The sequence below is a fragment of the Peromyscus maniculatus genome, chromosome 23 (assembly GCF_049852395.1).
Source record: "Peromyscus maniculatus bairdii isolate BWxNUB_F1_BW_parent chromosome 23, HU_Pman_BW_mat_3.1, whole genome shotgun sequence".
Classification (NCBI taxonomy): domain Eukaryota; kingdom Metazoa; phylum Chordata; class Mammalia; order Rodentia; family Cricetidae; genus Peromyscus; species Peromyscus maniculatus.
Genome location: NC_134874.1, coordinates 21,822,734 through 21,849,609, shown reverse-complemented (window position 1 = coordinate 21,849,609; position 26,876 = coordinate 21,822,734). Strand labels below are relative to the sequence as shown.

The following is a 26,876-nucleotide window of genomic DNA, read 5'->3' as shown; positions in this document are numbered from 1 at the left end:
CGCTTCCAACACTGAACACATCAGGCTGAAACAAGAACCACAGCAAACCTCGGCCCCACTGGCACTGGAACATGACCTGCTCAGCTCCGACAAGATCCCCACATCTCCCGGCACTACACAGAAGAACCCCGTGTCCGTGCCCTCCTGTCCCCAGAGTGAGGGTGACGGGTTCAGGCTGCATCCAGGGCAAAGCACGTGCATCACAGGACCAATTTCCAGATCAATGTTTATAAATATGTACAAATCAGTTACAGGCACTTGAAATGTCTTTGGCTGGAATAACCCAACATTGCAAGATCGTGTATTCACACAGTGGCCAGGCCCTGGCCGGTTCAGCAGGCAATGATCATGGTTCTTGGTCTCTCAGAAAATGGGAAGCCATGGGATTAGGCATCAGCCAAAGCCACCTAGAAGAGAACAAGCAGGCAATTGAGTCAAATAGGGAGCTGCTGGCACCTAGCCTGATACCACAAGGTCATGCTGACCATGAACATCTATTGTCTTTTGGCAAGGGAATTAACAAAACATTAAGGAAACCACCTCACCTCAGGGAGGAAAGGAAAAAAAAAAAAAAAAACCCTCAGTCTGTAAGCAGTGGCCAACCTGCAAAACTACTTATGCTATGCTGGGAGAGTTAACCTTTTATTTATTACTTATTCATTCATTTTGGAGACAGGGTCTCACTATGTAACTCTTGCTGGACCACTCTATATAGACGAGGCTGGCTTTGAACTTATTGACTCCTTTGCCTCTGCTCTGACTCCTAAGAACTGGAATTTAAGGTGTGTGGACTTCTCCTAAGCTTGGATTTGTTTTTTGAGACAAGGATTCTAGTAGCCTAGGCTGGCCAAAAACTCACTATGGAGCTGAAGATGACTTCAAACTCATGATCCTCCTGCCTCAACCTCCCACCCAAGTCCTGGGATTGCAGGCATGCACCACCATGTCTGGTTTATTCGGTGCTGAAGACTGAACCTAAGGCTTCATGCATGTGAGGCCAGCGTTCTACTACCAAGCCACACCCCTGGCCACAGCTAACTGCCCCTGACAGGCACTGTGCTGCATGACTCCTGTGCTGACGGAAGGATCAGGGATAGAGGGGCACCCAGGAACAGGAACTATCCAACACGGATTTCAAAACAGCTATCATGACACCAGGAGCTTTTTAAATGTTTGTTTGTTTGTTTGTTTGTTTAGACTAAGGCCTGTCGCCAGGAACCAGACAGACCACCACTGCTCACCTTCTCAGGACAAAATTCAGGATTGCTCTGACGCAATTTGCTGGGTCTGCCTTTGATAACTGCGTAGCAAAACATCGTTATCACCATCACGAAAAGGAAGTAACTGGTGTGCATGAGATGCAGGTTTATTAATGAACGGTCGTCCTAATGAACAAAGGAAAGAAACCAGACACATGCAGTCCATTACTAACAACTTTTCAAACATCAGCCTCCACGCCTGCAGCAATTTCATTCATTTGTAGTGCTCAGAATTGAACCCATGGCCTCACACACACTAGACAAATGCTCTACCACTGAGCTCCACCTCCAGCCCCGAATATTAGTTCTTAAGCTTAAACAGGCAGTCTCTCCATTCATCTCCGAAACGACCAAACTAGTTCTCACAGGGTTAGACTTGAGCTTCTGTGCAACCTTGGTTAAGGAGCAACCACTGCTTCCTCTACTGTGGCTTCTGCACCCCCACACTGCCAGAGCCCCACCAGCCTATCTTCTACTGTGAGGCCTGCTCTTCTCTGGACACGTCCTCGTGACCCCACAAAACAGCTTGTCTGCTGTCCCCACTCTGTGCTACTCCTCCAGTGGACAGCTGGCACATCCCCCAGACAGCATCCCTTCTCTGCTTTCACTAAGTCCCTGGCTGGAAGGGATACAGGCTGAGACTGATATGCAACCACAGTAGGAGGGGTGTGAGAGAGATCCTGGCTACCTCCCATTACCTTTCACAGCAGAGAGCAGCTAAGTCTTTACTTTAGAGACAGTCTCACTCTCGAGTACAGCTTGACCTAGAACTCACTATGTAGCACACACTGGCCTGGAACTCATATTGCTTCAGCCTCCCAAGTACCTGGACCAGGCCAAACAAGTCCTTTTATTTTTTCCTTAAGATTTTATTTTTACTTAGGTGTGTGTATGCCATGTGTGTACAGGTGCCTGTGGAAAGTACATCAGGTCCTCTGGTGTTGTGAACTGCCTGATGTGGGTGAACTCTGGTCCCTTTGCAAGAGCAAGTGCTCCCAACTGCTGAGCCATCTCCCTAGCTCCGGTCTTGTTTTTTTTTTTTTTTTTTTAAAGAGTATTTATTTATTTATTTATTTATTATGTATGCATTATATGTATATATTTATATATGTATCCCTGCAGGCCAGAAGAGGGCACCAGATCTCATTACAGATGGTTGTGAGCCACCATATGGTTGCTGGGAATTGAACTCAGAACCTTTGGAAGTGCTCTTAACTGCTGAGCCATCTCTCCAGCCCCACTCCAGTCTTCTTAAGGGACTGCTTTACAGTTGCCTGACACAGACAGTGAGGGCCCTGCTGGAGGAGACAGGTGAATGCTATGGCAGGGCAGGGAAGGTTCTGGAATCTGATCTGCCCACCATGCAGCCTTCCCCTCCACACCACACCTGAGCTCCCTGACGACCAACTTCTATAACTGGACAGAAATGAAAATAAGGAAGAGTCCAAGGAAAACTAAGAAATCCATGCAGCACACTCAAGAAGGAAGCAAGGGTACAAGATCATCAGTGTGGCAGACTCTACCTGCTGAATACAGCAGTGACTGCTTCCTCTTTCCTCTGAGATTAAATGCTATGCAGGCCCCACTATCAAGCCAAACACACATCCTGATATAATGCTGCACTCAAGAGGCTGAAGCAAGAGGATCACAATTTCCAGGCCTGCCTGAGCTACACAGTGAGACCTGTCAAAAAGAAGAGAAACAAAGCAAAGATCTGCCTCTCCCTCAGCACTGCTACCACCTTTTTGTACCCTACACAGCCCTGGCTATTGCTAACACTGAACTAAGCAGACACTCTGCACCAAGGCCAGACAAGAACAGGGACCCTCCTCTATGGGTTACAAACGCAACAGACCTCAACATACAACTGCTGCTGAGAAACACACAAAATGAAGGAGCAAGGCTTTTCTCTACCACAAAGGTACCATGATTTTCACAGCTCTACTGTCTAACCAGGTGGAAACCTTGACTGCCCAGGGCTGAGCTAACCCAAGATGTAAACATTCACACACTCACTCACAATTCCAGGATGCATGTACACACATACTCACACATACACAGAGTCACAGACACACAAACAGAACTTGTTTCCCTTACATCTGGAACAATAACGGTGAGTTTGGGATTTAAAGCGTGGTAGACTTTTCCGATGGCGCCCTTGTAACACCAGAAAGGATTGTAGTCTTGAGCATATTTTGTGTTGGCATCTCTGGCAGTTGTGAAGATCTTGTACCAGAGTGTGGCGTTGCTGTATGTGTCAGGGATACAGTGAGGAGGCTGACTGCAGGGGAGAGAAGAGACCAGCTCAGTGACCTGAAACATTTACTTGGGCTCCCTCCACACACAGCACCCGCAACCCTGAACAGATCAACATGAGGAAAGGAGAAATACGATGTTCTGAACAATTACCATGTTTCTCTGGGATAAATACCACTATGTTTCGAGGGTCTTTTGCTATCGTTTTGAGACAGGCTCTCCATCTAGCAGAGGCTGACCCACGAACGCTAGAACTGCAGCTGGGCATCGACACATCCAACTGTTTTGTATTTTTCTGAATAAACATGTAAGGAGCCGGGCAAGGGTTGCACACCTATAATCCCAGAACTCCAGAGACCGAGACAAGATCTCCTTCTAAGCCAACCTCTGCTGTAGTGTTTGAGACCAACCTGGGCTACATGAGATCCCCCCAAACTAAAATAACTATACTCATGTACATATTCCCCACAAATACACACAATTTAAAGTAATAAAAGTGGACCCTTAAAAAAGCTAAAACAAAAATTAATTTCTGGGTCACAGAGATGGGCAGAACCTTTACCTTTAGGCAGCTTTAATTACAGATCACTCTGGCAGGGGCCTGGCTCTTCCTTTCCAATATGACTCTTAGTAGGAGAGGCAGCTGGAGAGCAGCCACAGCATCATGTTTTACCACCTCACTGAAGTACTAGCTCTGGGGCTGAGGTGCTTTCTGGTTTGTTTGGTTTCACTGAGACAGGATCTCATGTACACCAGGCTAGCCTTGACCTCACTGTATAGAGGAAGACACCTTGACCTTCTGATCCCCCACCCCAACCCTTAGGGACTACAGGTGTGCTCCACCGCGCTCCTTTATTCTGCATTGGAAATGGAACCCAGGACTTCATGAATGCTAAGCAAACATTCTACCAACTAAGCTACAACCCCAGCTTGGCACATTTGTATGTACAGAAGTTAGAATTTCAAATTAAACTTAAATAATCCTGGAAGTCAGCAAAATAGCTCAGAAGGCTTGCCACCAAGCCTAACAAAATGAGGTCGATCCCTGGGACCCACACAATAGGAGAGAACTGACTCTTGCAAGTTGTCCTCGTGGCCTCCACAAATGTTTGGACACTTACACGGTGACAGGGAAGACTCCAGGGGCAGCTGTGAGGGTCATACAGGTTGTGAACACCACCTGCTCACAGTGGCCATGGAGGGCACAGTCGTCGGCATTCCAGGCAGCAGGCAGGGTGAAGGTGATGTTGATCTCCTCGTGCGCTTCCCTGCCTGTGGAAGAGTTAGTCACTTATTGGTAGACACGCCCAGAGTCATAGACTGTTCCCTGGTGCTCCAATGAGTCTGAAGCCAAACTCAACAGCCACCCACTGGCCCGCACACCTGCCCTATGGGATTTCTGGGAGCCACAGTCCTGACCTGAACAATGAGGCCTGCTTGATTAAGTACAGCCACAAAGTAGCTCACAAAAGGCTACTATGTGTTTCAGTCAGGGCTAGGGAGCCATGACAGAGCGCAGGTAAGAACAGAGCTGAAGGCAGAGCCAGGCGGATCTCTGTGAGTTCGAGGCCAGCCTGGGCTACCGAGTGAGTTCCAGGGAAGGCGCAAAACTACATAGAGAAACCCTGTCTCGAAAAACCAAAAAAAAAAAAGAACAGAGCTGAACAACTTGAGTGCAGTGATTTTCTGTACTAATGTATTACTTCATTCAAAATCTACCACTATGCCATGAATATGACTCAAGCATTTCTGTGTATACACACACACACACACACAGACACAGACACACACACACACACACACACACACACACACACACACACACACACACACACGGGGGGGGGGGGGGGGGGGGTGTCTAGCAGACTTAGGGAAGGTCTTGGGACTAGAAAGTGAAGCCTGCACTAAATCGAGATGTTCTAAGGTCATCAGGAGAAAAGGGTGTGCTTGCTTCCTGGAACAAACAGGGGTGATTTGTACCCTGACTATCATGACAGAAACTTTCAACTCTTAATAGCCAAAGGCGACAGGACATTGTGTAATGTCCAGCCCCTTGTGGACATTACACAAAGGCTTTTGGGAACCAAAGAACCAAAGGTTATCCTTCCAAGGCCCAGCCAGCCCTTAGGATAAACAAAGCCTTTCCGGAATCTTCCAGCTTCCACTTTCATGTGCTCCTACACCATGTCTACTGTGTTCAGACTTAGCACATACAAGCAAGTATGGCCATACTCCATGGTATTTATTTTCGGTATTATTTAACATGGTGGTTTAAATGAGAATGGTCCCCATAGGCTCAAATGTTGAATACTAGTTCCCATTTGGTACAACTATTTGGGAAGGTTAGGAGGCATGGTCTTGTTGGAAGATGTCACAGGAGTGGGCCTCCTGCGTTCCCAGGTGCTCTGCCTCCTGCTTGTGGATCAGGTGTGAGCTCTCGGCTGCTCCTCCAGCCACCTGAGGCCCTGCCTTTGCTCCACCATCAGCTGGCACAAACTCAAACCTCCAGAACCTTAAGCCCGATGAAGCTTTCTTTTGTAAGATGCTCTGATCATGGTACTTTATCACAGGAATAGAAAAGTAGCTAATATATTTAACAAGCCCCTAGACAGCATTTTAAGCACCTGGTACGTGTTAATTCATAGTGAACTGTCTTAAGCATTAGCTTTCTATTGCTGTGATAATAGATTATGACAAAAGTAACTTGGGGAGGAAAGAGTTTGTTTGTTTATCTCTCAGGTTTATCTCACACTCCATTGCATAGTGAAGTCAGGGCAGGACTTCGAGCAGGGCAGGACCTGGAGGCAGGAGCCAAGGCAGAGGCCATGGAGGGGAGCTGCTTACTAGCTTGCTCCTCATGGCTAACTCAACCTGCTTTCTTATAGAACCCGGGTCTACCAGTCCAGGAATGGCACCGCCCACAATAAACTGATGCCCTCACACATCAATCATCAATTTAAAAAAAAAAAACCGCAGGCCAATCTAGTGGGAACATTTTCTCAATTGAGGTTTCCTCTTCCCAGATGACTCTAGCTTGTATCAAGCAAACATAAAACTAGTTGTCTAGTAACTAAGACATAAAACCGTGGTTGTTGTTTGGCTTATCTTTTTCAGTACTGGCAAGTGAACCCAGGATTCATACATATTAGACAAGCCCTTAACCACTGAGCTACACCCCCACCAATTCCTGTTATTTTTTGCCTCCTGTATAATCTCCAAGGGTTAAGAAACCTGGTCTGAGGCTATTTCTAGTTCTTTCTGAGAGTTAGCACATTGCTAAATAAATGGTGGGCATTTAAAACTGTGCAGACCCAGGGCAGGAGAGATGGTTCGGGGGTTAAGAAGATCTTAGAATCAATTCACAGCACCCACACGGCAGGGCACAACTGTCTATAACATCAGTCCCAAGGGGATCCTGTGCCCTCTGGCCTCCATGGCACCAGGCAATACATCCACATCCACACACATAATCAATCTGCCCTGCGCCCCTTCCCCCCGCCCAGCCCCCACAGAGTTTTTCTGTGTAACCGCCCTGGCTGTCCTGGAACTCACTCTGTCGATGAGCCGAGCCTCAAACTCACAGAGATCCATCTGCCTCTGCCTCCCAAGTGCTAGGATTAAAGGCATGCACCACCACGCAGCTTAATTAATTTTAAATCTTTAAACTAAAAAAAATTTTTTCAGGCCAAAAGAGCACTTTTTTTCACATGCATGAAGCCTTGATTCAAATTTCAGCATCACAAGCAAATAGTAAAAATAACCAAAATTGACAGCTCAGTGGGTCAAGAGCTTATTATAAATAAACCCAATGGTGACCTAAGATTAATCCTACGAACATACAGAAAACCAACCACCAGGGAATGACCTCAGACCTCTACATGTTTACTATAACTCATGTGCATCCACACATACACACATAAATTATAACAATGGCAACGTATTATAAACCCAAGCAGAATACACCTGTTATATGCTCGTAAACACACTTGTGTCTTGAGCAACATGGTGTTTGGGTGCTAACTCCCACACAGTCCAGTCTAAAAACTGAGTAGTATTCCTGACTCCCCAGACTTAACTACCAGTTTTGCCTGATGCTGACTGGAAGTCTTATTGATAACATCAATAGTCAATTAACACCATATTTATTCATTTACAGTAAACAAGGAGAAACACACAACACAAAATCACTAGTTACTGCGTGTGCCACTGACACTGACTGGACAGGTGGACTTTGCATGATATTTTAAATGGACACTCATCATGTGACCCCACTGCAGTCAGGTGGCTACAAAGCTACCACAGAAAGACAGTGTACAGAATATAGTTAATTTTAAGCTTCTAAGATTTTTTTTTGTTTTTACTTGTCGCATACACTGGCCTCAAACTCAATATGGATAACCTTGAACTTACGATCCTCCTGCTTCTACCTCAAGTACCACCATGCCTTTTTCTTTTTTTTTAATCCTCTGGGGTTTTTGTTTTGTCTTGGTTTGTTTTGTTTTGTTCTATTTGAGACAAGGTCTCAGTATATAGCCTGTTGTTCTGGAGCTTGCTGTAGACTACATGGCCTCAAACCTACACAGACCCACCTGTCTCTGTTTCTTGTGTGCTGAGATTAAAGGCGTGTGCACCAGCGTTTTTTGTTTGTTTTTGAGGCTGAGCCTGAAACTCACAATCCTACTGCTTTCCTCTCCTATGTGCTGGGATTATCACTGTGTACCAGCATGCCCGGCCCAAGGCCTTCATGACCTAATACAGCATCTTCATATGTGCTTACACTGCTCTTGGGTTCAAACAGAGAGATGACTCAGCAAGTAAGAACACTGGGTACTCTTGCAAGACCAGGGTTTAGTTCTTAGCACTCATGCAGCTCACAGTCATCTGTAACTCCAGTTCCAGAGGATCTAACACCCTTTTCTGCCGTCTGCAGGTACCAGGAACACACATAGTGCACATACATCCATGCCAAACACCCATAAACACAAAACAGAAACTTTTAATAATAAAAAAAAATCAAGTATAAGTGGACCTGTGCACGTGAAACCTATGCTGGTCAAAGGTCAATTATACTGAGACCAGAAGCAGACCTTGCAGGCTGAGCTTTTCTCTCCTCCTCCTCCCCTTCTCCCAGTGTTAAAGAGGAATCCAGGGCCTCACACACACAAGCCCAGTGCTCTAACACTGAGCTGTACCCCTGGCCCCATCAGTCCTGACTCCAATGAGCCTTTAGTAAGAGACTGTATAGCCAGGAGGTGGTGGCACACACCTTTAATCCCAGCACTTGGGAGGCAGAAGCAGAGGCAGGTGGATCTCTTTGAGTTCGAGGCCCGCCTTGTCTACAGAGTGAGTTCCAGGACAGCCAGGGCTGCACAGAGAAACCCTGTCTCGAAAAAAAAAAAAAAAAAAAAAAAAAAAAAGAGAGAGGGGGGGGGATTATGTATGACTGTGTAGGATTCCTGAAGTTCAAACTGAGTGAAGATGCACAGCAACCATTCCTTCTTGACTTCACGAGGTCCACGTCTCAAGAGGAGAAACACCGCAAATACACAACACTGAACCTATCTCAGGTGATGCCTGAAAGCTCTGAAAGGAAAAGTAGCTGACACACACCTGAGAGTCCAATCTGATGTCCAAGGATGGTGGAGTACAGGTGTGTGACGTTTCGAGAGTACCCTCCAAAGGGCTTGAGAGGGTCCAGGGTCAAGGTAATGGCCACTGAGATATTGATGGGGCCTGACTCCTCCAGGGCCTGGGGTGGCTGGGTGGATGATCTGGCCTGCCCCATGGTCATGGTGCTCTCAGGGGTGGTGCTGTCATTGGAGAGATGCTTCAGTGTCTCGTTCTCTGATACACACAAGTCCAAGTCATTAAATCGCAGCAGAAAAGTATTCCAATCCTTCAGCAAAGTAAACAGAGAGATAGATATGAGGTCCCAGCATCTCCAATGCAGGAACTGCCATGGCCCTTAACTGCTACCACAGGACAAAAGGAAAAGGATGACTTGAGAGTGACCATCTCAAGTCACAATACACCACCATCCTGCACCTGCAGTACAGGGTGATATAATCATGTTAGCCCTGGAAACCTGAACAGCATACTCTACATTATCTGAGAACCCAGCAGATTATACTTAAGAGAAAAACCAACTAGCCTCAGATCAAACTTAATAAGGGATCTTGAGGGGCTGGAGAGATGGCTCAGTAGATAAGATGGCCCTGCCAGCGATTCCCAACACCCACAGGGCAGTTAGCACTAACTCTTAACTCTAGTTCCAAGGGACCTGACACCCTCTTTTGGCCCTGCACACACATGCTGTAGATATAAATGTGGCCAAACATCCATACACATAAAATAAAAGTAAATAAAGGCAAAACAGGGCTGAAGAGATGGCTCAGAGGTTAAGAGCACTGGCTGCTCTTCCAGAGGTCCTGAGTTCAATTCCCAGCACCCACATGGTGGCTCACAACCATCTGTAATGAAATCTAGTGCCTTCTTCTAGCATGCAGGCACACACGCAAGCAGAATACTGTATGCATAATAAATAAATAAATCTTTTTAAAAAATAAAATAAAGGCAAAACAAAAAAGGTTGTGAGGGTTGTGGAAATAGCTCAGTGGTTAAGAACACTTTCTGCTCTTATAAAGGAACCAAGTTCGGTTCCCAGCACCCACATGGTGGCTCACAACCATGTGTAACTCCAGTGCCAGAGTATCCGATATCCCTTTTGTTCTCCTTGGGCACACAGTACAATTATTTACATGCAGGCAAACACTCATACACATAAACTAAATATTTAAAAAAGTTATCAGCAGGTGGTGGTGACACATGCAGGTGGATCTCTGAGTTCTAGGCCAGCCTGATCTACAAAGTGAACTCCAGGATAGTCAGGGCTACACAGAGAAACTCAGTCTAGAAAAAAACAAAACAAAAAAAGGAATCTTGAAAAAAAAGTGGTTGACACATTAAAATCACTAACTCACACTCATTTAGTAGTCTTTAATCCCAGCATGGGGAGGTAGAGACAGGCAGATCTCTGTGAGTTCATGGCCACCCTGGTCTACAAAGCGAGTTCTAGGATAGGCTCCAAAAGCTACACAGAGAAAATGCTGTCTTGAAAAAAAAAAAAAAAGAAAAGAAAAAAACTGTATTAGAAATAAAAAGTTTTTTAAATCTCTTTAGGTTTTAGAACTCCTGTTTTGTTTTGAGACAGAGTTTCTCTATACAGCCCTGGCTGTTCTGGAACTAGCTCTGAAGCCCAGGCTGGCATGGAACTCACAGAGATCCACCTGCCTCTGCCTCCTGATTGTTGGGATTAAAGGTGTGCGCCACTGCTGCCAGAGTTAAGGGTTCAGCATGGCATCTTCACACACATTTCATTATACCTTGTTCTCACTCACCCCCCTTCTCCATGCCTTCTGACCACTTCTATCTGGTGCCCTTGTTTGTCAGTCAACAGGATCCCTTATCTACTAAAAATACCATGTGTACAAATGAGAAAAACCAAAGGTAGTGTGTGTCCTTAAGTGTCCTAGTCACAATTTCAAAACAACAATGTAACATGTCTATCAGAAGAGGTGACTTCCCTAGTTCATACTCTCTCTTCCTCTTTGGAGATAAGGTTTTACTCCGTGGCCCAGGACAGCCTTGAACTCAGACTTCTGCCTCAAGCTCCCCAGTGCTGGATCACAGGAGTACACCACCATACCCAGCCCTCTTCTAACTCAGGTTTTTGGTTGTTTTTTATATAAATACACTCTTCCAAATAGATTTGTTTCACTACTGAAATAGTCTACATGAACCTGGTATTATTTAAAACAACTATCTAGGTATTCCCTAACAAAGTAGTCACAGGGAAAAGGGCAGTTAATTCTGTATAAATATGTATCTTTTGCTGCATGTATCTACACACTTGAGAGACAGAGGCAAGAGGATCTGGAGTTCAAGACAAGCGTATGCCACATGAGACCCTGTCTCAAAACAACAATAACAACCCGCTCCAGGTGTGGTGATACACAAATAATATAACCCCAGCATTCACAAAGCTAAGGGAAGAAGAGCACTTCAAACTCCAGGTCAGCCAATGCACTGTACATTTCAGACTGGACTACAGAGTGAGACCTCGAAAATCAAAGATAGCTGTGCCCCGCTTCCCTTTTTTTCTTTCTTTCTTTCTTTTTTTTTTTTTTTTTTTTTTTTTTTTTGGTTTTTTGAGACAGGGTTTCTCTGTGTAGCTTTGCACCTTTCCTGGAACTCACTCTGTAGCCCAGGCTGGCCTTGAACCCACAGAGATCTGCCTGGCTCTGCCTCCCAAGTGCTGGGACTAAAGGCGTGCGCCACCACCGCCCAGCTGTGTCCCACTTCTCTATGAGGTCCATCCAGCACAAGTGGAAATGAAGAGTACACTGTACCTCAGCCATTTCCGGGGACTTAATCTCCTTGATCTTGAAGAAGTAGCCCAGGGTGAGGAAGGCGATGGCCATGGCGCTGACACTGATCATAAAAACCACCAAGGGCGGCCGGCTGCTGATGTACAGCTTCAGGTTCTCCAGGGGGTTAATGCTGAACATGCTTCTCATCAGCTGCAACCTGCAACAGATTCGGCACGTGACTGACTGGTGGCCTGTCTGCACACGGGAGCTGGAGCGCTCACTCTAGTTTCATACAATAGTACTGTGAGATGACAAGCGGAGTCTAAGAAATATCCACTCAATGAATTCATTTAGAAGACTAGAAGGAGCCAGGCATGGTGGTGCACACCTGTGACCCCAGGAAGTAGAAGATCAGGAATCAAAATTCAGCCTCAGCTACTAGCTGAGTCGGCCTGAAAATCTGAGACATATGTTTAAAAAAAAAAAAAAAAAGTGGAAGGGAAGGGTAGAGCTGTTAGCTCAGTTGGCAGAGTGCTTGCCTGGCATGCACAAAGCCCTGGGTGCCAAGACCAGCACTGCATAAAACAGGCATGGTGGCACACACTTTTAAGATCAGCACTTGAGACACAGAGACAAAAGGATCATGAATGAGTTCAAGTTTATCCTTGGACACATAGGACCAGGCTAGGCTACAGGGCACTCTCTTACCCACACAGTACATTAGTATTATTGGTTCATGCAATTAAGACTTTTACCTACTGATCTGCCTTGTAAAGGTAAGCAAGTGCTCTACCACTGAGTTACAGCCCTAGCCTCCACTGCTCTTGGTTCTAGACACTTTGCTCCAATATCTTAAATTCTAATTTAGCTGTCAGTGATCTCTCTTAGATGTCATACAGACATAGTTACACTGTTCAAGAACAAGAGGATTAGTAATATTTCTTTTCAAATCCTTTTATCTTTTTCTTTTTTTAACTACTTAAATGAAATATCAATAGCAGTAGCTATAATAAAATTCTGGCCTCACTCAGACTTTAGCAAAAGTGCTTTGTAATGCTTCACTATTAAATCTGGGACACAACATAAGCTTCTGATGGGAAGCTGTGCTGGCTAGTTTTATGTCAACTTGACACAAGCTGGAGTCCTTTAAAGAGGAAACTTCCACTGAGAAAATGTCCCCACTAGACTGGCCAGTGAGCAAGCCTGTGGTGCATTTTCTTGGTTGGTGATTGATGTGGGAGGCCCAGCTCACTATGGGTGGTACCATCCCTCGGCAGGTGGTCCTACATGCTCTAAGAAAGCAGACTGAACAAGCCACATAGAGCAAGCCAATAAGCAGCACTCCTCAATGGCCTCTACATCAACTCCTGCTTCCAGGTTCCTGCCCTATTTAGGTCCTGCCCTGACTTCCCCAAGCAATGGAGTGTGTGACCTGAGAGAAATGAAGAAATCCTTTCCTCCCCAGGTTGCCTTTTGTCATGGTGATTTATCACAGCAACAGAAGCCCTAACTACAACAGAAGACTTCTCAAAGGCAAGGAAATACTTACTCCTAAGGTGAACGATTTTCACTGTTATTTCTTTTTTTATGGGGAAAAGGGCTGAGACATGGTTTCCTGTATTCCAAATTGGCCTTGAACCCTGAGCTTCCTGCCTCTACCTCCCAAGTACTGAGATTATAGACATGCTACCATGTCTTTCTTTCCACTGCCCCCCACCCTTGGTTCTGGGTATTTAACCCAAGGCCTCTTGCTTACTATGTATCTATTGAATTCAGCCAAATACTACATTTCAATGAATGCCTCATCTGTAATGTCTAAACCATCAATTTTTTGCCTTTTAATCTGCTGACATAAATAATCTGATTAATCTTGTTTGTGCTGACTTCACTGTTTGAAGAATTTTGGAATGACTGAAGACTGAAGAGCTTTGTTTTGGTGTTTGGGGGTGAACACCAGTCTTACAAATGCTAAACACATGTTAGATCACAGAACTATACCCCAGTCCCTGATCAGGACTTTTAAAAACTACTCTGTTCTCAGTTTTTCTATGAATTCATAAATGAGATTAAGAAGAGGAAAAACTCACCATTCTGCATGACTATATTATTATTATTATTATTATTATTATTATTATTATTATTATTATTATTGAAACAAGGTCTTCCTGCACCACCTGGATGGCCTGAACCTGCTGTACACACCAGGCTGGCTCAAGACTCACGAAAACCCATCTGACTCTGCTTCCCAGGCACTTAGTCAAGGCCTGTGTTCCCAGGAAGACACACTTCTGCTTCTTAGAAATCTGACTGACTGTGGCCAGAAAACCATTTGAGTTTGCCATGGATTGTTTTATTTTCTGATGAGGCTATCCTAACTACTTTAATGGTTTTTAATGCCTATACATCTATTTTTTACTTCTGATGAGTCAATTTTGATTTTAAAAAAAGATTATTTTAGGAAACTATCCATTTTATATAGATTTTTAAGCTTTGGCACAGAGTTATTTTGGTTTCCTCAATTATTTATCTACTTGTAGTTTTCTTTAAGATATATAATATATCTATCTTTGTATGTATGTGTGCAGGTAACTGTGGAGACCAGAAAATGGCATGGGATTCCCCTTGAGGTAGAGTTAAGGGTAGTTGTCAGCCTACTGTCATGGTTTCTGTGACCCAAGTCCTCTGCAGGAGTAGCAAGCACTCTGAACCACTGAGTCATCTCTCCAGCTCCATATCTGAAGTTTTGTAACCCAGGTGGGACTAGACTATGTAGCCAAGGAGAACTTTATGTTTCTGATCCTCCTGCCTCCACCGCCCACATGCTGGTATTACAGGTATGCATCACCACACCTGATCTATGTAGTGCTAAGGATTGAGCCCAGAGCAGTTCAAGAGACATACCCTCTGAAACTTTCCCGAGCAGGTAAATAACCTTACCTGTCTCTGACTCAAAATATCCAGAACATCAAATGGGTGATTAGAAACAGGGAAGGATGGGAATGGTTGTCCAGCCAGTACTAAGTTACAGTTAAACAGGAGCAAGAATTTCTGGTGTTCTGTTTTACCACAAAGCCATCCTCAAACTCTATGAGTCCAGACCTTGAACTGATTCTCCTGCCTCCATCTTCCAAGTGCTGGGATTACATGGTGCTAGGTATACAAGAGTGCAATGCCATGCCTGGCATTAAAAGCATTTTTGAACAAAACTATTAAGACTGCAAATACTTCACAAAACTCAAAACTCCTTTCTACCATTCACAAACATTTTCAAATAGGAAATTAAAGGCTCTATTAATGTATTTATCTGCAAAGAGGTACAAGAAGGTTCCTGAGCCAGGCATGGAGACATACACTTTAATCCTAGCACTCAGAGAGGCAGACAGCTTGAGCAAAAAGCAGCTAACTGTGTGGGAGTTACTTGAAAGGACACAGGACTGATGTGTGACACTCAACAGAATTAACTGTAGCACACCTCTGCTTTGCAATTTCGAAAATCTTAATCATGGCTAAAAAACAAAGCTCTAACTACTGAGCTGCTTGCCTTAGGAGTGTTTAAAATAGTAAAATACAGAAAGAAAAAAGGCTTGCTGGGATCACTCAGGGTAAAGGTGCTTGCCATGCAAGCCTGGTGGCTGAGTTTGATCCCTGGAACCCACATAAAGATTGGAGAACAGAACTGACTCCACAAAGTCGTCCTTTGACCATATGCATACCTCAATGTGCGCACACACACACATATACAAACGAAATAATGTGAACAAAAATAAAGAAATGAGAATTAAAGATGTCAATAATGCAATGTAAGAAACGCTCTTATGTTCCTAAGAGTAACAGTGGCAGAACCAGGTTACAACCGGCTAAGGAGACAATAACTACTTAGAATATGCTCTGCACTGGAAATATAAAACAACTGCTTAGCATATACTGAATGGGCATTTTAATCTCCCCAACACTGCTAGGTGAGTACTGGTATCCCCATCTTACAGAAGGGGAAACTGAGTCAAACAGGTTAGGTAATTTACAAGAATACGAGCAGACACCTCAGTGGCAGAGACTTTCTCATTTGACTCACTGTGTTATCACACAATACCAGGGCCAGTACGAAGGCTACAAGACAATCAATTTCACATGCCAGGGACACAGCAACTACACCATTAAAGACACTGACTTTAAGAAACACGGGGGCGAGGGGGGGGGCGGCTTTAATCCCAGCACTTGAGAGGCAGAGGCAGGTGATCTCTGTGAGTTTGATTGAGGCCAGTCTATTCGACAGAGCTAGTTCTAAGACAGCCAGGTTACACAAAGAAACGCTGTCTCAAAAAAACCAATCAATCAATCAATAAAATAAAATAAACACACAATTAAGAACAAGTTCTGGGGTGCTGAAGATAAGACTCAGCTGCTCTTCCAGGGGACCTGGTTAGGATCCCAGGACCCCAGTGTCTAAGATTACAGGCCTGTGGCACAGGCCTGGCCCATAGTTGGAATTCCACAGACTTTCCATGCTGACAGAAAACATCCTGCAGGTGCGCCATCCCTACACTGTGCTCTCCTGCCTCCCCCATCAGGACCATGTTTTCTCAGATGCACGCATAGAGGAAGAGTACTAAACACGAGAGGGAGGCATGAAGCAGAAGAGGATGCACTCCTGAACATGCTGAGACAAAAGCAAAGACTGAAGCCAGTGACAGCCTGGGAAAGCACAAGCTCCAGGGCTGTGACGTGGCCTCAGCTTAATTTCCCGAATGTTAAACCCACACGTGGATCCAGAGAATTGGAGCTGCATGCCTTACAGTATGTGGAAATCACCCCTTGATTTCCCGTATTAAACTATGAGGACAGATAAGAATTGACCCCAACTAGCCTTGCCACACAGGCTACCACTACTGTTTGTGAACAAGGCCTGGTGGCACACACCTATCACCCCAACACTTACAAGGCTGAGGTAGGAGAGTCACAACTTCCAGCTAAACTGAGAGGCTAGCCTGGACTACACACCAAGACTGTCTCAAAAAACTTTTTTTTTTTTTTTTTTTTTTTTTTAGCCAGACTTAACCAGCATGGTGGTATACACCTGCCATCCCAGCACTAGAGAGTCTGAGACAGAGAATCAGGAGTCCAAAGTCAGCCTGCATAGTAAGTTTGAGCTATCCAGGGTTGCATGAGACCCCTATTTCCAGGACTCAGAAGATTAAAACCAAAAGCAATACCGTTATTACATACACTATCAAGCCTGGCAGGGTGGCACACACGTGTACCTCACTAGTGAATCTGAGACAGGAAGATCAATAGTTGAAGGTACGTAAGCCTTGCCTTCTTCATAGGGAATTCCAAGCCAGCCCGGGGCAGCATGCGACCCTGTCTCGAATATAAACCTAAGATTATAACACCCAGAATTCCACTACTCACTACTCCGTTTTGGGCTCGTGTAGCTGGGTGGCCCGCTCCCACCTTCTCTCCACCCGGAGAACCATCACCACCACCCAAAGTCAAAAAACTAAAACTGGACACAGAAAACACACACACACACACACGCACGCACACACACACACACACACACACGCACGCACACACACTCACACTCACGGAGGTCGGAGAGATGGCTCCGAGGGTTAAGAACACCTGCAATTCCAGAGGACCCGAGTTAGGTTCTCAACACCCACATCATCAAGCGGCTAACAATGGCCCGTGTTAACTCTAGTTCTAGGGACACAACGCCCTCTTCTGGATTCTCTCGGTACTTGCACTCACGTGCACACACAGACACACACATTTGTAAGTTGTTCAAAATTGAATCTTTTTTTTTTCTTCCCCCCCCCTAAAGGACGCTAGCAGTTCCCCCCCAGCCGTGTCCAGACCATAATAAGCCCCGGCTCCGGGCGCAGGGCCTCAAGCCTCGGGAGGACGGAGCAGGCCAGGCAAGGGCCAGCTTCATACGGAGGGGAGCGGAGCCGAGGTGGACGGAGGAGCCTGAGCCCCGGACTCGCACCGACCCGGCCTGCACCCCCGGCCTCGGGTCCCGGCCCCCTCCAAGCCCGCCAATGCCGACCCCGACCCTGTCCGCTACTCACCGCCCCGCAGACCGGCGGCTCCGCGGACGCCCGCGGCCTGGCCCTGCTCACTCGCGGCGGCGCGCGGCGGGGCCCGGGCTGCCCCGCACCATCCTCCCCGCCGCTCCGGAGACAGCGAGCGGCTTCCGCGGGGCCGACGTGACGGACCCACCCCCACCCCCCGGCCCCGCGCCCCAACACAGTCCGGAGCGCGCCGACGCGACGCCGGCTCCGCGCGCTGCGAACGCCGCCGGGCTTTCCGGGGGGAGGAAAGCCGAAAACCACGTCACCACAAACGCCGCCGTGGCCTCTGACCCCGCGCGCGACGGCGGCGCGGCAGGGACAGAATTGCTCGCGCGCGCGGCCCCGGGGGCGGGGCGAGGCCGGCGTGGGGAAGGGGGCGTGGCTTCATTTTGTTAACAGGCATTTAACAGAGAGGATGGTACTTATGGTGGGGGGCTGCCTGCAGGGTATCGCCCTCGTTCGCGGGCTGCGGGGAGCTTGTTCGGTTCCGGCCGGGAGTGCATTTGCGTGTCACGGTGTGAGAGAGTAAGGAGGGCACTATTTTTCGTTTATTTTGGCTGGGAGTTGTGGTTTGTTTGGAGACAGGGTCTCGGGAACCGCAGCCTGGCTTCGTGGTCACTAGGGAGCCCCACTGTAGGTTCCAACTGTGTTGCCTGGCCTGACTTCAAGCCATCGCTGGGAAAAAATAAGTTCAAAACTGGGTGTGGTGGCGCACCACTTTCATCCCAGCGCTCGGAGGCTGAAGCAGACAGGTGGGTATCTGAATTATATATATATATAATCAGTGTCATATAAACACAGAAACAAAATGTGTCCCAAGGCAATTCATTTCTGTAAACAGGGTGTACCATGGCCCGAACCAACCTAGCAAGCGCACCGAAGATGATGGGCTGAGCTCTCAACTTGCTGCCCTGCCTGCCAATTGCTGCCCTGTGCTCCCGGGCTATCGTGGACTCTTAACCCTTAGGAACCGTAAACCAAAATAAACTTTCTTCCATAAGTTGCCTTGATCACGGTGTCTTATCAGTTACAGGAAGGTAACTAATACAACCCTCCTCTCTGTAGTCTGGACTCTGGTTTAGAATCCACTGGGTGCGGTTTCTATGCCTCCCTGGACAACAGGATATTTCAAGCCATGTCTCAGTCCTCTGAGACCTTGGTGACCTTAGAAGAGGCAAAATACTATTTTTTTAATTCCTCTGACCACATTAATATAGACCTCCAAATATGAATATTGAAAACCCAGAAGATCAGTTACACTTGTCCACCTGTCTGGTCTTGTTTTTTTTTTTTTTTTTTTTTTAAGACAAAGTCGCTGGGCAGTGATGGCACATACCTTTGATCCCAGCACTCTGGAGGCAGAGGCAGGCAGATCTTTGAGTTCGAGGCCAGCCTGGTCTACAGAAAGAGTGCCAGGACAGCCAGGGCTACACAGAGAAACCCTGTCAGGAAGGAAGGAAGGAAGGAAGGAGGGAGGGAGGGAGGGAGGAAGGGAGGAAAAGGAAGAAGGAAGGAAGGAAGGAAGGAAGGAAGGAAGGAAGGAAGGAAGGAAGGAAGGAAGGAAAAAGGAAGGGAGGGAGGGAAGGAGGGAGGGAGGGAGGAAGGGAGGAAGGGAGGAAAGAAAAAGAAAGAGAGAAAGAAAAAAGAAAAGAAAGAAAAAATCTTGCTGTATAGCCATGGCTGGCTAAAACCCAATATGTAAGCCACGCTGGTCTCAAACTCAAAGATCCACCTGCCTCTGCCTCCAAAGTTCTGGGATTAAAGGCATGCACCACCACACCCACAGTCTTGTACTTTTAACTGCTGTATAATATTTAGATAATGCTTGGACAAAAAACAAACACTTTAAAAATTTGTATTATATGTTTTTGTCCTTTAAGCCAGTCTTTGCAATTATCAGAAAGAGCAAACCAATAACTCCATTGATATAAGCAGAGGTTTGCTATCAATGTATTAAACTTTAAATCTTAAGAGTTTTAATATCAGGGTTGGAGAGATGGCTGAGCAGTTAAGAGCACTGGCTGCTCTTTCAGGAGACCCAGGTTGGATTCCTAGTATTCATAAGGCAATGACAACCATCTGTAACTCCAGCTGGGCGGGGCAATGCGCTCTTCTGGCCTCAACAGGTACTGCATGTATGTGGTGCACAGACATACATGCAGACAAAACTTCCACACACTTAAAAAGATTTAGTATCAGCCGGGTGGTGGCACATGCCTTTAATCCCAGCACTCGGGAGGCAGAGCCAGGTGGATCTCTGTGGGTTCAAGGCCAGTCTGGGCTACCTAGTGAGTTCCAGGAAAGGCGCAAAGCTACACAGAGAAACCCTGTCTCGAAAAACCAAAACCAAAACAAACAAAAAAACTGAGGCTGGAGTAGCTATTGGGAGTTATTTTAGGCAGAGGGTCCTCTGTATCCCCTCCATGGGCTGATTGTCAACAGAACTGTTATTTTTTTTTTAATTTGGTGCCTATAATCCAGCAAATTTTGTAGTGGTTTGAATGAAATGAAATGAATGAAAATGACCCCCATAGGCCCAATATGTTTGAATACTTGGTCCCAGTTAAAGGAACTGTTTGGGAAGAATTAGGAGGTATGGCCTTGTTGGCATGGGTGTGTCACTGGGGTATGTTTTGAGATTTTAAAAGTCCACACCAGCACTGTGGAATAATCCTCTTGTACACTGTAAATATTTGTCACTCGAATTGGTTTAATAAAATGATTGGCCAGTAGCTAGGCAGGAAGTTAGGCAGGAAAGCCAAACTTGAGAATGATAGAAGAAGGAGGGCAGAATCAGACAGTCACCAGCCAAACACCGAGGAAGCAAGATGAGAATGTTGTACTGAGAAAAGGTACCAAGCCACATGACTAAACATAGATAAGAATTATGGGTTAATTTAAGTGTAAGAGTTAGTTAGTAATAATCCTGGACTAATGACTGAGCCTTTGTAATTGATATGAGCCTCTGTGTGGTAATTTGGGGAGCGGCTGCTGGGTATCTGGGAGTTTCTGGCAGGACAGAAACTTCTGCCTTCACACCAGGCCCGGTATCATCTCTCTCTACCTGCTGCCTGTAGATCAGGATGTAAAGCTCTTAGCTACTGTTCCAGTGCCATGCCTGTCTGCTTCCCACCATGGTGATCATGGACTAACCCTCTGAAACTGGCCTGTAAGCAAGCTCCCAGTTAAAATTCTTCCTTTAATAAGAGTTGCCCCAGTCACGATGTCTCTTCACAGCAATATAACAGTAACTTAGACAAATATAGAAAGCAGAAAAACAGCTTTTAAAGAAATGGGATGAGATGACACCAGCCTGTTCTTCTTCTGTCGCCTGTCTATGTCACTGTAACTGGAAACTAGAAACAAAAGCAAGAGTACTCAGGGTACAGGGAAACCAGGAGTGGGGCACTGGGGCCAGATAACAAGCATAGAACAAAAGGAGTCTGAAGAGGAAAGAAGCCAGGGGTGGTGCCAGGGGTGGTGGCGCACGCCTTTAATCCCAGCACTTGGGAGGCAGAACCAAGTGGATCTCTGTGAGTTCGAGACCAGCCTGGTCTACAGAGTGAGATCCAGGAAAGGCACCAAAACTACACAGAGAAATCCTGTCTCTAAAAACAAACCAAAAAAAAAAAAAAAGAAAAGAAAAGAAAAAGAAAGAAAGAAAAGAAACAATAAGGAGGAAGAAGAAGAAAGAAGGAATATTCTACCTAAAAGAAAAACTAGTTTGGAGACTGTGGGCTGAAGGAACAGAATTAGGACCCAGCCAAGCCAAGCACGGTGGCTCATGGGAGACTCTCTAGGGACCCAGACTGTCTCCAGTGCTGTGCTTTTATTAGAGGCAATTGCATACAAAGACACTGTAGTCATTGAGCCATGTTTAGAAGGAAATCAAATGTTTTACTTGATTATTATCAGAAAGAACAAAGACGAGGAAGTTACAGGAAGAAAAGCCTATGGGAACAGAACAAGCCCGTACATCTTAAGAAATAGATCTTCAAGTTGGTGCTATCTGTTGTAAAGATCATTTCCTTCTGTCCTTCGAGTGTCAAAGGTCAGCGCACTCTCGGACACTGGGTGAGTTTCCTTCACAGATGAGGCTACAAAACATAGAAACAAAAGCCTTAAGATCTAGCACAGCACGCTCCATCTTCCTTGAGCTGGAAAGCCCGCTGCAGGGCTGTTTCCTCCTGTCCTGAGCATGCCAAGGGTTGGGGCGCTCTTAGATGCAGAATGTGTTTCTCTCTCAGCCAGGGCTGTCAGCCACACCTAAGGAAGGGGTTTCGCGAATCCAATAGGTTCGACTTCCCCTTGGGGAGGTTCTTTACACTCTGGATTCAAATGCTTCGTCCATTTCTGACTGATTCCCTCTCAGGGTGGTGTCCTATGTCAAGTACTTTTAGAAACAGGCAGGTTAGTACAATTCCCCAATCAGAACTGCCAGAAAGCTTATGACGTCACCAGGGACACCCGTGGAACTATGGGTCAACACCTTCCACCCTCATCCAAACTCCAGAAAAACCCAACCACCATAGAGTACTTTGCCATTCGGCATTTTTTTTTTTTAAGCCTGGATCTGTACATGGGATACTCTTGGATACCTTGGTATTTTCTGCTTTGTGGGAAAACTTCCTATCCTAGGTTCATTGCCAATTCAAAAGAGTGTCATTCCCCTGAGCCCCTGTGGGCCAATGCAACAGGGCCGTGGGGCACATCTCTCCTAAGGGAGAGGATCTGAGCACTCCCCGGATGGACTTGAAATCTAAGATAAGCCCCCATCTTGTTGGAGGAACTGATCTCAGTGTCACACAAAGAACACAAAGTGAAAGTAACCCCGCAAGGAAACTTGTTTTTGTAAAAAGGGTATATCCCATGACCTTAAACCAGACTAGCAAGCACACCAGGGCGGGAAGTTCGCTTCCTTCTGATTCTATTGCAGGCCATGCAGCTTCCTTGCCCGGCTCCGTGGACTTATCTGACCTGGGGGCAGCTTAGAGGATAGTGATGTTTGCAACCCCGAGACATAACTGAGTGTTACTTTTGACAAACAGATGGACACAGGGACAGAAAGCTGGGCCACGTAGTGGAGAAACTGCGGTACCCAGGAAGTGCCATGTGTTTATGATATAGTCAAAGGGAAGCAGGGTTATTGCATACAGCTGATGAGGGAGGCAGGGTTATTGCATACAGCTGATGGGGAGGCGGGGTTATTGCATACAGCTGATCGGAGAGGCGGGGTTATTACATACAGCTGGTCAGGGAGGCGGGGCTATTACATACAGCTGATGGGGGAGGCGGGGTTATTGCATACAGCTGATGGGGGAGGCGGGGTTATTGCATACAGCTGATCAGGGAGGCGGGGTTATTGCATACAGCTGATCAGGGAGGCGGGGTTATTGCATACAGCTGATCAGGGAGGCGGGGTTATTGCATACAGCTGATGGGGGAGGCGGGGTTATTGCATACAGCTGATCGGAGAGGCGGGGTTATTACATACAGCTGGTCAGGGAGGCGGGGCTATTACATACAGCTGATGGGGGAGGCGGGGTTATTGCATACAGCTGATGGGGGAGGCGGGGTTATTGCATACAGCGGATCGGGGAGGCGGGGTTATTGCATACAGCTGATCGGAGAGGCGGGGTTATTACATACAGCTGGTCAGGGAGGCGGGGCTATTACATACAGCTGATGGGGGAGGCGGGGTTATTGCATACAGCTGATGGGGGAGGCGGGGTTATTGCATACAGCTGATCGGGGAGGCGGGGTTATTGCATACAGCTGATCGGAGAGGCGGGGTTATTACATACAGCTGGTCAGGGAGGCGGGGCTATTACACGCAGATAAACAAGGAGGTAGGATTTATGGGATGCAGCTGGACAGAGGAGACAGGTTTAGCTGATCTCAGTACGAAAAGCCTGTAGGCAGAGCAGTCCTCAGGCTGTAATATAGGGCAGGGCAGGTTATGATGAACATTTTCTGTATGTCTATCAACTCATGTGGACAAGAAGGAAGGTTCCCCTGGGGTCTGGGGCTAGGGTTGTTGGCATGGTTGTGCCTGTATCAACAACACACATTCACTCAGGGTTTCCTCTGTTCCCCATAAGGCAGTTACTGTGTCTCATCCCATCGCTGGGAGCTTGACCTCACAGTGTGACATATTGGAAGGAGGAGGGTGTGATAGTCAAGTCTCAGGATCGCCTAGGGGCAGGGCAAATAGGCCTGTCCCAAAATGGCTTATGCGTTGGGCATGATAGCACAAGCCTTTAATCCCAGCAGTCAGGAGGCAAAAGGCAGGTGGATCTCTGTGAGTTCAAGGCCAGGCTGGTCTCACTATATAGTGAGTCTCAGGACAGCCAAGGCTATGTAGAAAGACCCTGTCTCAAAAACACAAAACAAACCAACAAACCCCAGGAAGGTGTATGGAATACGGCCTTAAGCAAGCTAAGTAACTTTTGATAGGGAAAAAACAAAACAACAAAAACCTCACAATTCCCCCATTATACATTTTTTCCTTTAACCTGGCCAGGATATGCAGTCTTTTTAAGGTTTATAAACAGTAAATTATTATTATGGTAAGTGGCTGGGGTCATTTGGTGAGAGTGATTTTATTGAGCCTCTAGAAGAGGGCCCTAAGACCAGGCTAGCTGCTTCTGCCTGCTGGGATTAAAGGCATGTGCCACCATCACCTGGCTCCCCCTCTCTCTTTAGCATGATATAAGGTAAGCCTGCCTTCTGAGGGGTCCCTGGTCCCTTGGGGTCCCTGGTCCCTTGGCCAGGCAACTGACTGAGCCCAGCTGGAATGTTAGGGCTCCACGCAGGCTGGAGACTCAGTTCCTTAGACCAGAAAGAGTTTTCTCTTAACAAGCCTTACCTACCTACGATTTTAACATCCTCCTTTGAAGAGCTCACCTGTTGTGAGTGACTACCAGCCTCTGAGCCAAGCAACTGTCATCATTGAGAATTCAGCGTGCCCCCTTGCAAAATAGCACCCCAAATGGCTTGTGAGAGTTTACAGCTCACTCCTAAGTATCCGACTGCTCCCTACCAACTGGCAACTCTGCATAGGCCTGGGGGAAGGGCTGGAGTGTACACGTACACAAACACACACACACACACACACACATACACACACACACACACACACACACACACACACACACACACACACACAACCCGGGAAGAACAGAGTGCAGCATCCAGCTCAACTAGGACTTGACCTGACTAGGAGCAACCAGGGAAGGGGAAGGCTAGACACATACACTGGGCACTCTGTGAAGTGGCACTGGCTATAGAAACAACCCAGAACCTCAGTGCATGTGTTACAACACACAGAACAGGAGGAGGCATTAGCGAATCTCCGGTATCTGTAGTGGAACAGTCTCAGGCTATAAAACATCTGGCCAGGAAGCTGCAGTTGCCATGAGCATTTTGCACACACTAATCAGTCCTTCCTCAGTATTCGTATTTGCACACACTGTCCACAGTCACACTCCAGAGGAAGGCTTTGCCATCATCCCTCTGAGCTTCACCCCAGGGAAGGCTTTGCCAAATCCCCATGGGCCCGAGGCTCTCATCCTTGATATGGTCATGCCCACATACACATTCACTCAGGACTTTATCTGCTATTTATACATCCACTCAGGGCTTTCTCAGGTCCCCACTAGAGGCGCTGGGTGGAGTGGGGGTGGAGTGAGCATTATTTATTTGGTTATGGAAGCCCTTGTCCCTACTGGGTAAGGCTTTCCAGGTGTGTTTCGTAAGGTGAGGAGTGCCCACACCTTGTAAGTAACCCCTCACCAATGCTCTCTGTAAGGAAGCCCTATACATTCCATGACAATACTGAACTTGGGGGGAATCGTGCTTTGGTTAGTCAGAAACCTTGGCAGTTAGTCAGAGACCTTAGAGGTAGACACAGCTAACCTCATTCTCCCAAGGAATGTTAACAACATAACCCTAGAAACATTTAAGAGCCAGATCAGAGGGGCTGGCGAGATGGTTTGGCATTTAAGAGCACTGGCTAGTCTTCCAGAGGACCTGGGTTCAATCCCAGCACCCACATGGCAGCTTACAAACTGCCTGTAACTCTATCTCCAGGCATCAGACACCCTCACACAGACATACATGCAGGCAAAACACCAATGCACCCAAATTAAAAAACAAATAAATCATTTTTAAAAAGAACCAGGCCGGGTGGTGGTGGTGCACACCTTTAATTCCAGCACTTGGGGAGGCAGAAGCAGCGGATCTCAGTGAGTTCCAGGCCAGCCTGGTACTGTTACACAGAGAAAATGTCTTGAAAACCCAAATAAATAACAAACCAGATAAGAAACCAGACTCTCCAAACACCTTTGGCATTTCTGGCCCCTGGTAAGGATGCTGATGCCAAGGGCATCTGGCTTTTATTCAAGAAACTGGTTGCTTTGGGATTTTTTTTGCTATAAATTGTCTAGTCAAATCTTACCTCCTGTTTTCTTCACATCCCCCTTTCTGAAGAGGTAACCCTAATTGCTATTATGGAGTTGGCATACTGTTGTGGAATAGAATATTTGTTTAAGTAAAGATGTGTTACATTTGTTTGTGTTGCAGAGTAATTGTTTTAACTATGTAAAGATGTGTTGCTTTTGTTTATGCTGCATTTAACTATGTAAAGATGTGTTGCTGTTTCACCTTGCCTGCCTAAGGCACCTGATTGGTCTACTAAAAAGCTGAGCAGCCAATAGCTAGGCAGTAGAGGGATAGGCAGGGCTGGCAGGCAGAGAGAGTAAGTAGGAGCAGAAATCTAGGCTTCAGCGAGAATGAGGAAGAAAGAGACAGATGCCTGGGGCCAGCTAGCCAGTCAGCCAGCCACGGAGGAAGCAGGAAAGTAGGACATACAGAATGAAAGGTAAAAAGCCCTGAGGCAAAATGTAGATGAAGGGAAA

General features: G+C 46.5%; 1 protein-coding gene across 4 annotated transcripts; it reads right to left on the bottom strand.

The window, feature by feature from the left end:
• Positions 1–212: 212 nt before the first annotated feature.
• Tmem248 (transmembrane protein 248) lies at positions 213–18,094 on the bottom strand. 4 transcript variants are annotated; one of them, XM_006971345.3, is made up of 7 exons: positions 17,956–18,094; positions 11,924–12,101; positions 9,126–9,411; positions 4,637–4,787; positions 3,357–3,540; positions 1,242–1,385; positions 213–407 (listed from the first exon to the last, which is right to left on the bottom strand). In XM_006971345.3, exons 2-7 carry the CDS (start codon positions 12,089–12,091, stop codon positions 387–389), a joined length of 954 nt encoding a protein of 317 aa, XP_006971407.1. In that variant the 5' UTR covers positions 12,092–12,101; positions 17,956–18,094; the 3' UTR covers positions 213–386. The 4 variants fall into 4 exon arrangements, with proteins under 4 accessions (XP_006971407.1, XP_042124173.1, XP_076416351.1 ...); XM_042268239.2 differs by lacking the exon at positions 17,956–18,094 and adding an exon at positions 17,471–17,525; XM_076560236.1 differs by lacking the exon at positions 17,956–18,094 and adding an exon at positions 17,465–17,497.
• Positions 18,095–26,876: the final 8,782 nt, after the last annotated feature.